This window comes from Sceloporus occidentalis, unplaced genomic scaffold (assembly GCF_023333645.1).
Source record: "Sceloporus occidentalis isolate IW3139 unplaced genomic scaffold, rSceOcc1.0.p SCAF_1, whole genome shotgun sequence".
NCBI lineage: Eukaryota > Metazoa > Chordata > Lepidosauria > Squamata > Phrynosomatidae > Sceloporus > Sceloporus occidentalis.
Window position 1 is genome coordinate 181,588,608 of NW_028316981.1, and position 11,627 is coordinate 181,600,234.

At 41.2% G+C, this 11,627-nt stretch overlaps 1 protein-coding gene across 3 annotated transcripts in view; it reads right to left on the reverse strand.

The window, feature by feature from the left end:
* Positions 1-11,627, reverse strand: part of LOC149322952 (uncharacterized) — a 52,112-nt gene that overhangs the window by 38,416 nt on the left and 2,069 nt on the right. For all 3 annotated transcript variants that reach the window (XR_016272313.1, XM_089485266.1, XM_089485260.1), the window contains exon 1: positions 11,529-11,627. This exon is cut by the window's right edge. Coding sequence is in view for 2 of the 3 variants with exons in the window: in XM_089485266.1 (XP_089341392.1) it covers positions 11,529-11,627 (99 nt within the window). In the remaining variant the exon portion in view is untranslated. The remainder of the gene's footprint in view (positions 1-11,528) is intronic.

An 11,627-nucleotide genomic window follows, 5' to 3' on the forward strand; every position in this document is an offset into this window, starting at 1 on the left:
CAGAGTAGCAGGAATAATCAACACCACTTCTAGGACCACCAAAACCTGCCTTGACATGAAGGCATTTAGTCAAGGTTGGCACAACACTTGTGAGATTAATAATGCTTTATAACGCCTTTTCACCAAAGGGCCGAACATCAGACATATATCAGTAATGAAAAACAAAGGATAAAATGCAACACTATAAAGTGCTAAAATACTAAAATAATTTTCTAATATACTAAAAACAAAATCCTCATCAGTCGTTACCCATCTTGGCCTCCTTAGACACACTCAGCAACTTAATCGGGTACATCGAAGAGGAGGTCTTCGACGCTTTACAAAAGCAAGTAAGATCTTCCTCCAGCTTGAGGTATAAAGGAAGACTGTTCCTCAAATGTGGAGCCAGATCCTGAAAGGCTCACAGACATGACAGAGCCATACGCACTAGTGGAACTGCCAGCAACCCTTTGTCTGTAGATATTACATTCCTAGATAGTACATGCTGGCTGAGCTGCCAGATACTGGGGGATGTTAAAGTGCAGAGCCTTAAATACCAGGACCAAAAGCTTGTAATGTGCTGTGGCCCAAACTTGTAGCCAGTGAGAAATTTATGAGAGGAAGAGACCTGTGAGTATTTAGGGAAATTCAAAAAACCCGAACAGACCTGTTCTGGATTAAAACCAGTGGAGTAAGAGATTCCTGGCCGCAGGAGCAACTTTACATTTTCCACCCTTTTGTAAGGAGAAATCTCAGACCTCCTTGTGAAAGTAGGTGTCACTATTGCTTAAGAAGCCACATGGCAAAAACAGGGAGGCTGACATGTCGGCTGGATGTTGGTAAGGTGGTTGGATATCCTTTCCTGATACCATGATCTCGTAGCTGCAACTGCCCACCCAGCCAGCTGAATGCCTCCTCCACTGCTAAGATTAAGATTATTCTATCAGCTTCACTTTGATTCAGACTATGAAGACTATCAGAATAGATCATGGTTTCAAGGCCCCTTCTTCCTCTTCCTTCCCAGGCTGCAAAATTTCATCTGACAAAGCAATTCAGAAAGATTGTCACTGATCCTGCAGGTGAAGGTGGGTGAGAGCTTCTGCTCAGATGGAGCTATCAAGATACAATCTTGAATCTACTAGCATCAATTCAGTCATGAGACCAGAAAGGATAGTTGCTCCCACCTGAGGTTGGCAGCTGAAATAGGTTCCTGCTTTTGGTTTTTTTAACTCCTTCCTCTAGACATGAATATTTTAAATACTTTATATAATATTTTAAATAATACATTATCTTGATAAAGCCATCAAGACTCTCTTTTGTTACTAAAAATGAATACAAAGTCCCTGGGAAATGATACGAAGTAAAATTTCATGGACCCTTCCTAGTCTATTTTTGTTTTTATTGTTAGGTTTTACTGCTTTTAACAGTGTACTGTTTCAGCATCTGGACACCTGATTGATTGCTTTTTACTGTAAAACTTGTGCTTTTTCTGCTTTTATACTTTTTTTTAACAACTCTCAGGACACTGCTAGATAGGCAGTATATTAATATTTTAAAGGAATAATTCCTAACAATCTGAACTTGCTTTCTCTGTAGCCTCCATCCCCACTACAGAAATATCAGTATTATCCACATGAAGCATGCTTATCCTAAGCACAGGCGACTGATACAATTGTTTATTGCTTTCCTATTTATTCCCTCCTCCATTTCTGCTCCCTTGCCTGGTTTTGTCTTCCCTGTGTTAAAATTTAGATTGTAAGCCCCATTTGGGTACCGACATTTCCGTTTATCTTCTATAAGGCACTATGGGTGTTGATGACACTGTACAAATAGCTAAATAAACAAACAGCAACAACAAACAATTAAAGTAGTCCACATTCTCACATTTATTATCCTCCTCGTGAAGATGTAGGGCAAAGGCTGAAGGAAAGTGGCTCACCTAAGCGCACTTAGTGAGTTCATCTTAATAGGGTTACTGTAAGGATTAATGAGATAACAGAAGGTATTAAGCATGTCACATAAAAGGCATGATATGAATGTCACATTATCTTTCTTACTGTTCTTTACTCACAAGCCAATGCACAGTGCATGGCAGAATGCATCTGGCAAAATCTGTCCCTCAGATTCCAATTGCTGGTCCCTTACAGAATGGAAGCTGTATTTTGATACTCTGCTCTTTTACCTTCCATGCAACAAGTTACAGCAGCCTCATATCAGGAAACATTGGCTATTTGCTATAAGCTGTGATAGAGCCATAAGGATCAGCTGACCTACAGGAACACGATGTGACTAAAACAGATGCTCAGCTGATCTACAGAGTACAGTATGGTTAGGCTTTGGTATCGTCAAGCTTGAATAATTCATCATTATAAAACAGGATATTTACTATTACAGCCAAAGCTTCAAGACCATGAATCCAAAGTCTGGAAACCATGTCCTATATAGGAGCAGCTTAAAAAGCTCAGCATGTTTAGCCTGGAGAACAGAAAGTTAAGGGGTGAGATGACAGCCCTGTTTAAATATTTGAAGGGATGTCACAATAAGGATGGAGCAAGCTTGCTTTCTGCTGCTCCAGGGAATAGGAGACGGAGTAATGGATTCAAGCTACAGGAAAAGAGATTTCACCTAAACATTAGGGAGAACCTCCCAATTGTAAGAGCTGTTCAGCATTGGAAACATGTTGCCTTGGATAGTGGTGGAGTCTCCTTCTTTAAATATTTTTAAACAGAGCCTGGATGGCCATGTATTGAGATGTTTTTGATTGTATATAGTAAGACCTTGGTATCTTACCATCCATGATTTCAGCATCCGTGGATGCAATGTCCCCAATGGTGGCATGTGCACATGGCCACACCACCATTAGGAACAGCCCTTGGGGACACAGAGACTTGAGCATCTGCGGCTTTTGGTATCCGTGGAAGGGGAATGGATGCCCCATGGATATGAAGGTCCCAATGTATTCCTTCATGGCAAGAGGTTGGACTGGATGGTCCTTGTGGTCTCCTCCAACTCTAGAATTCTATGATTCTGACATCTGAAACCTAGTATGCCTACTAAGGAAACATTAGGAATGTGCATTTGCAGGGTTCCCCCCCCCCATTTTTTAACAACAGATTAATTATTTTTTATTAACAGAAACATGTACATTTGTTTGAATCATGCAGTCACGTTTTCAGTCACTAGGTGGCAGACCTGTGGAACCAGTGCAAAGGCTTGCAGCTAATACACTTTCAAGCCAATGAGAGGTAGTTCACTGAACAGAGTTATAATACTGATATCTTCCTGAAGGACAGCCCACTCACTTTAATTAAGTAGGGAGACTCACTGCTCAGAGGGTTGTAGTAATGAACTATGGCAGAGGCTATTCCTAGGAATGCTAACAGCTACGGCTTCACTCCGACCATGTCAGCTGTGACAGCTGCATAATTTTGCTTTAAAACTAAGAAAAGATTCTGTTTAAAAACATTTCTGTAAAATCTTTACATGTCCAAAAGCCTTAGTTTATCACACTAAGTGCTACAGATGACCCTCTGCTGTGGAGAAAACAGGAGATGTGACTAGGGGTGTGAGCAGCCATGGCTTTATTTAGAGAAGGTGAGTCAGATGCAGGTTTGCTTGAATCCTGCTTTGATGTATCAAAGTAAGAGAAGATTCTGTAGAGAAAAATTAACACCGCTGAGGAGCTTCTAGTTAGCAAACTAAGGGCTACAGATGACCCCCTTCTATTGGGGATTCAGGGGAAGGCCAAGGGCACGCCATAGCTTCCCTCACAAATGGTATGAACAAAGAGTACAAATCTGACAATTGCACAATGTTGCTTGAAGGTTTTGGTGTACCAAAATAAGCACTATGTTAGAGTAGTATGAAGCTGAGTATGTTCACTAGTGAGTAATATTACAAGAGGCACTGTTTTATGACAGTGGTATTGAATAATGATGATATTCCAATCCAAGCCTCCAGTCAGACTATCAGGGAGAGGTTAACATGAGACTCCAGCTCCTAAATTCAGAGGCTATTTAAAGCATGACAACTAAGATGGAAAGCGAGGTTTCAGTGGAAGAAAATACTCTGACAAAGCATCATAACATCACATTTTCACAAGCAGGACTGAACTAAAACATTGTTGTATCCCAGCAGAACTGCAAAGAGTAGGTTGTATCTGTAGGTGAGTATTTAAAACATAATTCTGGAGAAGTGAGGGAAAAGCATAGATTCTTGGGCACAAAAATCAGCTTTTGAATATCTCACCTTCTGTATTTTCTTTTTATTCTTTTTATTTTCAAGTGCAAATTTCTAGCTCTTAATAGCTGCAAGGTATGCTTTGTCATTTGTGAGCAATGTTTTTCCAGTTCTCAGAATTGAAGAGAATAGCAAAAGATGCAACAACTGTTTAATGTGCCTGGAAGTAATAGGACTTGCATCTAAGAAGATGTGTACAGGAATCTGTGGTAAATAAGACTCCTGCAAGCGGGTGAAAGGGGTCCTCATCCTGAACAGTTTCTGGTTCTTTCCATAGCTATCAGAATAAATGATGCAACATTGTAAAAACAAAAAGAGAAAGCAAAGAACTGATTGATAAGAAAAAACAGACAAAAAATAGGCATGTTGACTGGAAGACAAATTCCAAAATCCATATTGTGGTAATAGCTTTATTAGGTCAACCAAAATGGCACAAAAATATGTGGAAGCCTGTATCATGTCTAAGGCCATACTGTAGAATTAATGTAGTTTGACACTACTTGGCTCCATCCTATGGAATTCTGGGATTTGAAGTTTGTTATGGCACCAGAGCTCTCTGACTGGGAAGGCTAAATAGCTCACAAAACTATAAATCCCAGAATTCCACAACACTGAGTCATGGCTGTTCAAGCAGTGTCCAACTGCATTAATTCTGCAGTGTAGATGCAACCTGAATCAGTGCTGCTCAAAGTAGTGGTCATTTGACCAGTGCTTCTCCCTGAGCCATTAGTTGCTGGTTCTCTGGGAAAGAAAGAAACAGTTATAGCCAATGGACACAGATATGGTGCTGGTCCCTAGCACACTGGCGAAAAAATACCTGTAACTGCTGGTCTCTCAAAAGAGATCAGCCTGGGGAGCACTGTCTTAGATCTTTCCATTAGGCAAAAGGTTACAACAAAAGGCCTGGGCAAGGAATACTTGGCTTCTGGGCTGCTTGTTGTCTTGTTTTCTTGAGATGCAGAGGGTCTTCAGACTCTGAGCTCACCAGGCGATAAGCTACTTGGCTCCCTGTGAGCAGGACAAGCAGAAAAGCTATTTTTTTTTTAATTTAAAAAAATAAACAAATAAATAAACCACTGTAAACTGAGAATTGTTTTCATCCTGTGAAATTTTCACAGGCCTCCTTGATAGTGGAAAACAGATCAACTAGACATTTTTTTACACCTTCTTGACTGGAAATAATTTCAGATGTTGGATTAGGTAAACAGAAGCCAAATTGGGTAGCTTTACACAGTGATTCAAAGGCACAAACCTCTTGGCCTATGACATCTTGGTTTATAGGTGGCATAAACTCTTCTTCCTCTCCTATAGAGTTCCACCAGTGAATGACTAAATTCATTATACTCCAAATGATACAAAAAGCAAAAGCAGCTATACAGTGAAACCTAACACCATTGCATTACCTGATGATGAGACCTATCTGAAAGTCTGCAAAGCTTTCATCACACCATCTCAGAACAACATGGCTTTGTTTTTTTTCTCTAACCACAACTGCTTTTCATAACAGTTTCCCTGATGGACAAAGTTCAAAATCTTAAAAGCTTGCACACATTTATGAACCTTTGAGGGTGACCTAATAAAGAAAAGTGATGTGAGTTTGTTCAGTTTGCAGAGTTTACACAGCTCACACAATACTCCACATGGAATTGGGATTGGGATTGAGAGAGAGAGAGAGAGATCCAAACAGAGGATTAGATAGGGCAACCCAGAATAATCCTTTGTTGTAGGCCTGTTCATGTATAAAACTCAGCAGCATAATGGGGAAATAAGCTCAAATATACAAGAAGAAAAATATAAGAAATATAGAACAAAGTACTGCTAGCATCAGAACAAACAACTGTCAAATCCAAAGGTACAACAAAGGTTTAACAAAGTTAAGGTTCCCCATGTATGGCATTTTGCAAAACTGGGCAAACAATATTTTGTCCAGAGCTCAGAAAAGTTCCTTTTTGGGACTAAAACTCCTTGCTACCTATAGACACCTTGACTAATTGCTATGATGGCAAGTGGACTGTGGGAGTTATAGTCTTTAAAAGTAATTTTTCCAAGTTCCAAATTTCTGTTATCCAAAGGTTCAAAATGGATACCATATTCCCATGCGTCTTTGTGGTTTATACAGTTCTCATGAGATGTTGTTGTGTGCCTTCAAGTCATTTTCAACTTATGTCGACCCAAAGGCGATCTTATCACAGGGTTTTCTTGGCAAGATATGTTCAGAAGGGAGTTGCCTTTGCCTTCCTCTGAGCTTGGGAGTGTGTGACTTGCACAAGGTAATCCAGAGGTTTTTTGTGGGTTTTTCAGGCTATGTGGCCATGTAGCATCTCTGAAGATGCCAGCCACAGATGCTGGGGAAATGTCAGGAATAAACTCTTCTAGAACATGGCTACATAGTCCGAAAAAAGCTTGACCTGAAGGCTTTCTTCTGCTGTCTAAGACTCAACGAATGTTTCAGGGAAAGTGACACTAGCCAAGTCAACTGCTCACAAGCATCATATCAGTCTACACCACATGGCAATGGTCATCACTCCAATACACAAGAATATATTTTCAAGTGCTACAAAAAGGCAGAGGTAAAGGTAGTCCCTTATGAATGTCTGGTCATAACCAACAGTAGGGGGTGGTGCTCATCTCTGTTGCTAAACCAAAGAGCCATTGTTGTCCGAGGGCTGCTCTAGTAGTCATGTGGCCAGCATGACTGCACCAAATACTGTTACCTTCCCACCAAAGTGATACTTATTTATCTACTTGCTTTTGCATGATTTCGAACTGCTAGATTGGCAGAAGCTGGGACTAGTGATGCGAGGTCACAACATCATGTGGCACTTGGGCCTCGAACTCCTAACCTTCCAATCTTCCAGCCATCAGAATTGGCATCTTAACCACTAAGCCACCACATCCCTAAGCACTACAAAAGAAGAACTATATGTGGACCCCTCCAGAAAGCTGGGATATGGAACTGGATCTTGACACAGAACATTTTAGTTTTTGTGGCCAAACTGAGATAATCAGCAAGAGACACAATTCATTACACAGTTTCAGCCATATGGAATGAGATGCCATCCACAGTCTCAGAAACAATCCTAACATTATTATACAACAGGCAAAGGGGGAGCCCTCTGGTACAACTGCATCTGCTCAGACCTACAAGACAGACTCAAAATTCTTGGATTTAAAACAGACATTTCTAAAATTACAATGCCCACCTATGGAGATGAAGAAACGATCAACAAGCCAAGATTACTATTCAGAAACCATCTACTACAAGACAGTTCAAAAACACAAAATGACACAATGTCCCAAGTGGTCAGCCACAGCCCCCAGCAGAGACCACTCAAATACATCATCAACGAACGACAATGAATTCTGGATAATAACACAGCCCTCTCACAAACTCTGGGAGGAAGGGTTAATGGGCAGCTTCCAAATCTTAAACTACTTGCTTACAGCAAGATACGTAACATAGATGGTTATACAAAGACAAGACCCTGCCACAAACCCAGATGCTAAGTTTGTCCCCACATCTACTCTGGGAACAATATTATAGGGGGCAATAACATCACTAACAACATCAAAGGTACATTTACTTGCTCTTCCTCCAATGCAATAAATTCCATCCCATGCCAGCAATGCCCTTTTACACTCAAGAAACAGTACAGTCTCTACGCAAGAGGGTTACTGGGCACAAATCTGACATTAGAAATGGCAATACCCAAAATTCAGTTGCAGAACATTTAAACCTTCCTGGACATACAGCAAGGGATTTACAGACTGCAGTCCTTGAACAAGGAAATTGCAAAGGCAAACTAGAAGGAGAAACTGCTGGACTAAATTCTCTTCACGAATTGTAACCCATTAATGAGGTATCAACAAAGACAACGGCTTCATGGCACACTACATATATTAATACAAGAGTGGTCACAGCTGCACATATAACAAAAGGAATTGTCTCTGAGAGAGTTTTGAACCCTGGGAAACTGATCTTTGATAAGCAGATTTACTGCTTTCACACATTAATACTGTTCCCCTTCCTTTCTCTCTTTTTAAAATCTTCCTTTAGATCAGTACATTTCAATCTCATGCCCTCCAAATGTTTCTCCCTTCAGCTCCCTCAGTCCTGGTGACTTGTGGTCTATCCACAGGCCACTGGTGTAAAAGTATTTCTGGGGTACTGCACTGAGGCTGTAGAGAAGCCAAAGGATTGGTTTGGTCACTCTAATGGTAGTGTCTTGCTGTCTTTAACAGAAGTATCTTGCCAAGCACTTGGAGAACTGGCTGTCTGCCACCTCCGTTCTGTGGTTACTGTTTACCAGGAATGGGGAATTGCTAATGAATAGCTTCTTAATTGCCTCTTGAGCAGCATCCCTGAATTATCTCACATTAGTCTCTACTCTCTGTTCCCATGAATCAGGGCTATGCCAAACCCCACAAGCAGCCAAAAAATGCCAGAATCTGTAATAAGAAAGGCTTTAATTAAAGGTGCAGAAGCTCTAAAAAGCTTCTTTGGTGTTCTGCCTGTCCATGCCAATAAGGTGCTGAAAAAAGTGGTTTGATTTCCACTGTCACTCAAGAAAAAAACAAGGAAGAACACCGCAGAAAATATCAGGCTGAAAGTATTTGAAAATTATGTTTTCTGAATTCTATATTAAAAAGGGAGTCAACAAAGGGTGGCAATTCCCCCCCAAAAGGCCAGAGAGAGTCAGCTGGAGGAGGGGTGGTGGTTGAGATGGAAACATTGGTTAAGTTGGTTTAGAAATTACAGTGGACCCTTGTTATACGCTGGGGTTTGGTTCCAAGATCCCCCGTGTATAACAAAATCCATGTATGCTCAAGTCCCATTAAATATAATGACATAGCAAAATGGTGTCCCTAATAAAAAATGGAACATCAAGGTAAATTTATACTTTTTTGGAATATTTTCAAACCGTGTATGCTTGAATCCGTGTATAAAAAAATCCGTGTATAAGAAGGGCCGACTGTATACTCCAGTGTTAGTAGTTGGTCTTATGTTTGTTATAGTCTGCTTTATCACAGAGCTTATGAAAATGAGGTAGCAATTGCTTTGGCTCTCTAACCTGATACTGGAACGGTTGCCTTCACACAACACACCAAAAGCTAGTTTACACCACAAATTCACCTGCTGTGTATACATCAATATGTTCTATAGCAACATCCAAACAGTATCCTTTCTACAGTGATAAAAATATGCTATTCAACCAAATAATTTGCAATACATTTCCCCATAATGTTCTTGTTGTTGTTAGCTGCCCTGAAGTCAACCCGCGACTCATGGTGACCTTGTGGATGAGACCTCTCCAAGACCTCTTGTCTTCAACAGTCTCAGGCCCATGGCCTCCCTGATTTGAGTCTATCCACCTAGCATGCAGTCTACTTCTTTTTCTACTGCCCTCCACCATTCCTAGCATCTTTGTTTTTTCTAATGATTCATTTTTTCCCCATGATGCGGCCAAAGTATGACAGACTCATTTTCGTTATCTTGGCTTCCAGAGAGTTCAGTCTTGATCTGTTCTAAACACCCATTTATTTGTCTCCTTGGCTATTCTCAGTACTTTTCTCCAGCACCACATCTCAAAGGAGTTGATTTTCTTCCTATTGGCTTTTTTTTTTACTGTCAAACTTTAGCATGCGTACCTGGTACCCCTTAATAACGCCCATAAATTTGGTTCACTAAGAAAAGATTCATTAGGTGAGGGTCTTCCTGGTGGTTGCTACTAGGCTGTGTTGTATTGAAATTATGCATTTTGTCTATTTGTGTTTTAACATTACATCTTTTTGTGTTTTTGGTCTTGTTGTGAGTCACTCAGACTCCTAGTTTTTGGAGAAATATGAGATCTAAGTCAACCAAATAAAAAAAGGTGAGGCCTATTGCTTCAGACAGGTTTTGAGGTATAACCAAATGCATGAAATGTGGACCAGAAGTAGTGCAGTATCAGCAGTTCATAAACGTGCACCAAAGGATAGTGGTAAAACCCAGAGAGATTTACCACTTAAGTGGGAGCTCAGGCTTGAGAAACCTCGACCAGCTAGTTTCCAAGATGTACGCACAGATGTTTGAAGAAGACTGCACGACATCTATGCCTGATCCATTTACAGCAGGAAAAACAACTGTATGTGCAGAAACTGTGTTTCCTTCATAAAGTCTAAAAACATGCTTTTTCATAATTTGGGCAAAAGCTGCCAATAGCTAGAGTAGAGGTAAGGAACCCTTGGCCTCCTAGGTGTTTTAGATCGCAATTCCCATAATCCCTTATCATAGGCCAAGGTGTCCGGACGTTTTTGGAAAACTGGAAACCTAAACATCTGGAGGGCCACAGGTTCCCCATCCTTGAGCTAACATTTTAACTGATGTCTTAAACTGGCCCACACAACAATCTCACAAGTGCTTCTAATGTCGTATCTGAAAATGCCCCAACGCATTAACTGCAAGAAGACTGTCCTACACACATGAAAAAGAGCTCATTCCTTCTCTGGCAACTACCTGCACCTCCCCTAGAGATGCTCATCTTGCACTATTGCCAAGTCCATTTGAGCACTTCAATTTAACAAGCCGTGCTTTCTCTGTTCCCTGTTAAGAAAAACCTATAGCTGTCTTCTCTCTTCCAAGAAAAATTATTTTTATCCAGAAAGGAGTCTCTAATTTGCAGAAGTCGGGTGTTACTGCAGCTTGGGTGCAAGCTATGTGAGAGACAAGACTGCTGGTCAGGACAGTCTTCTGACTGGGAGTCCCATCTGGAGCAGGCCCACTGAAATAATAGTTTGTTGTTGTGTGCCTTCAAGTCATTTCTGACTCATGGCGACCCCCAAGGCGACCCTACCATGGGGTGTTCTTGGCAAGTTTCTTCAGAGGGCAATTGCCATTGCCATCCTCTGAGTCTGAGAGAGTGTGACTTGCCCAAGGTCACCCAATGGGTTTTCATGGCAAAGCTGGGATTCGAATCATGCTTTCTAGAGTCCTAAACAAGCTCAATCAGTATGATTCAATGGACCAACGCTTGCTGGGAGTATCAATGAGATTTGGGCCTATGTCCTCTCCTGAGCAGGGACAGAAATTAGAAACTAGGGACAGAGAATCTCAGGCACAAATCCTCTCCTTTAGGTGAGGAGAGTGATATCTAGTTGATTGGTTCAGGACGCAAGAGCAAAGTCGTGGGCAAGGCAAGAGAGCCGACAGCTCTCAGAGATGCGTCATTTTCAGCCTGGGGCATGTAGGGCACTGGGTGGGAAGTGTTAAGGTTTGCTATGCGGATTCACCCTCAAACCCATGTGTAGAAACAGATTTGAAGATGCATTACCTGGTTTTGACAGGTCGCATACAGCTCTTGAGTCGGCGTGATTCCACTTCTTTCCCAGACCTCTTGGGAAGACATTGGGATGGCACTGCCCCCTTCAAG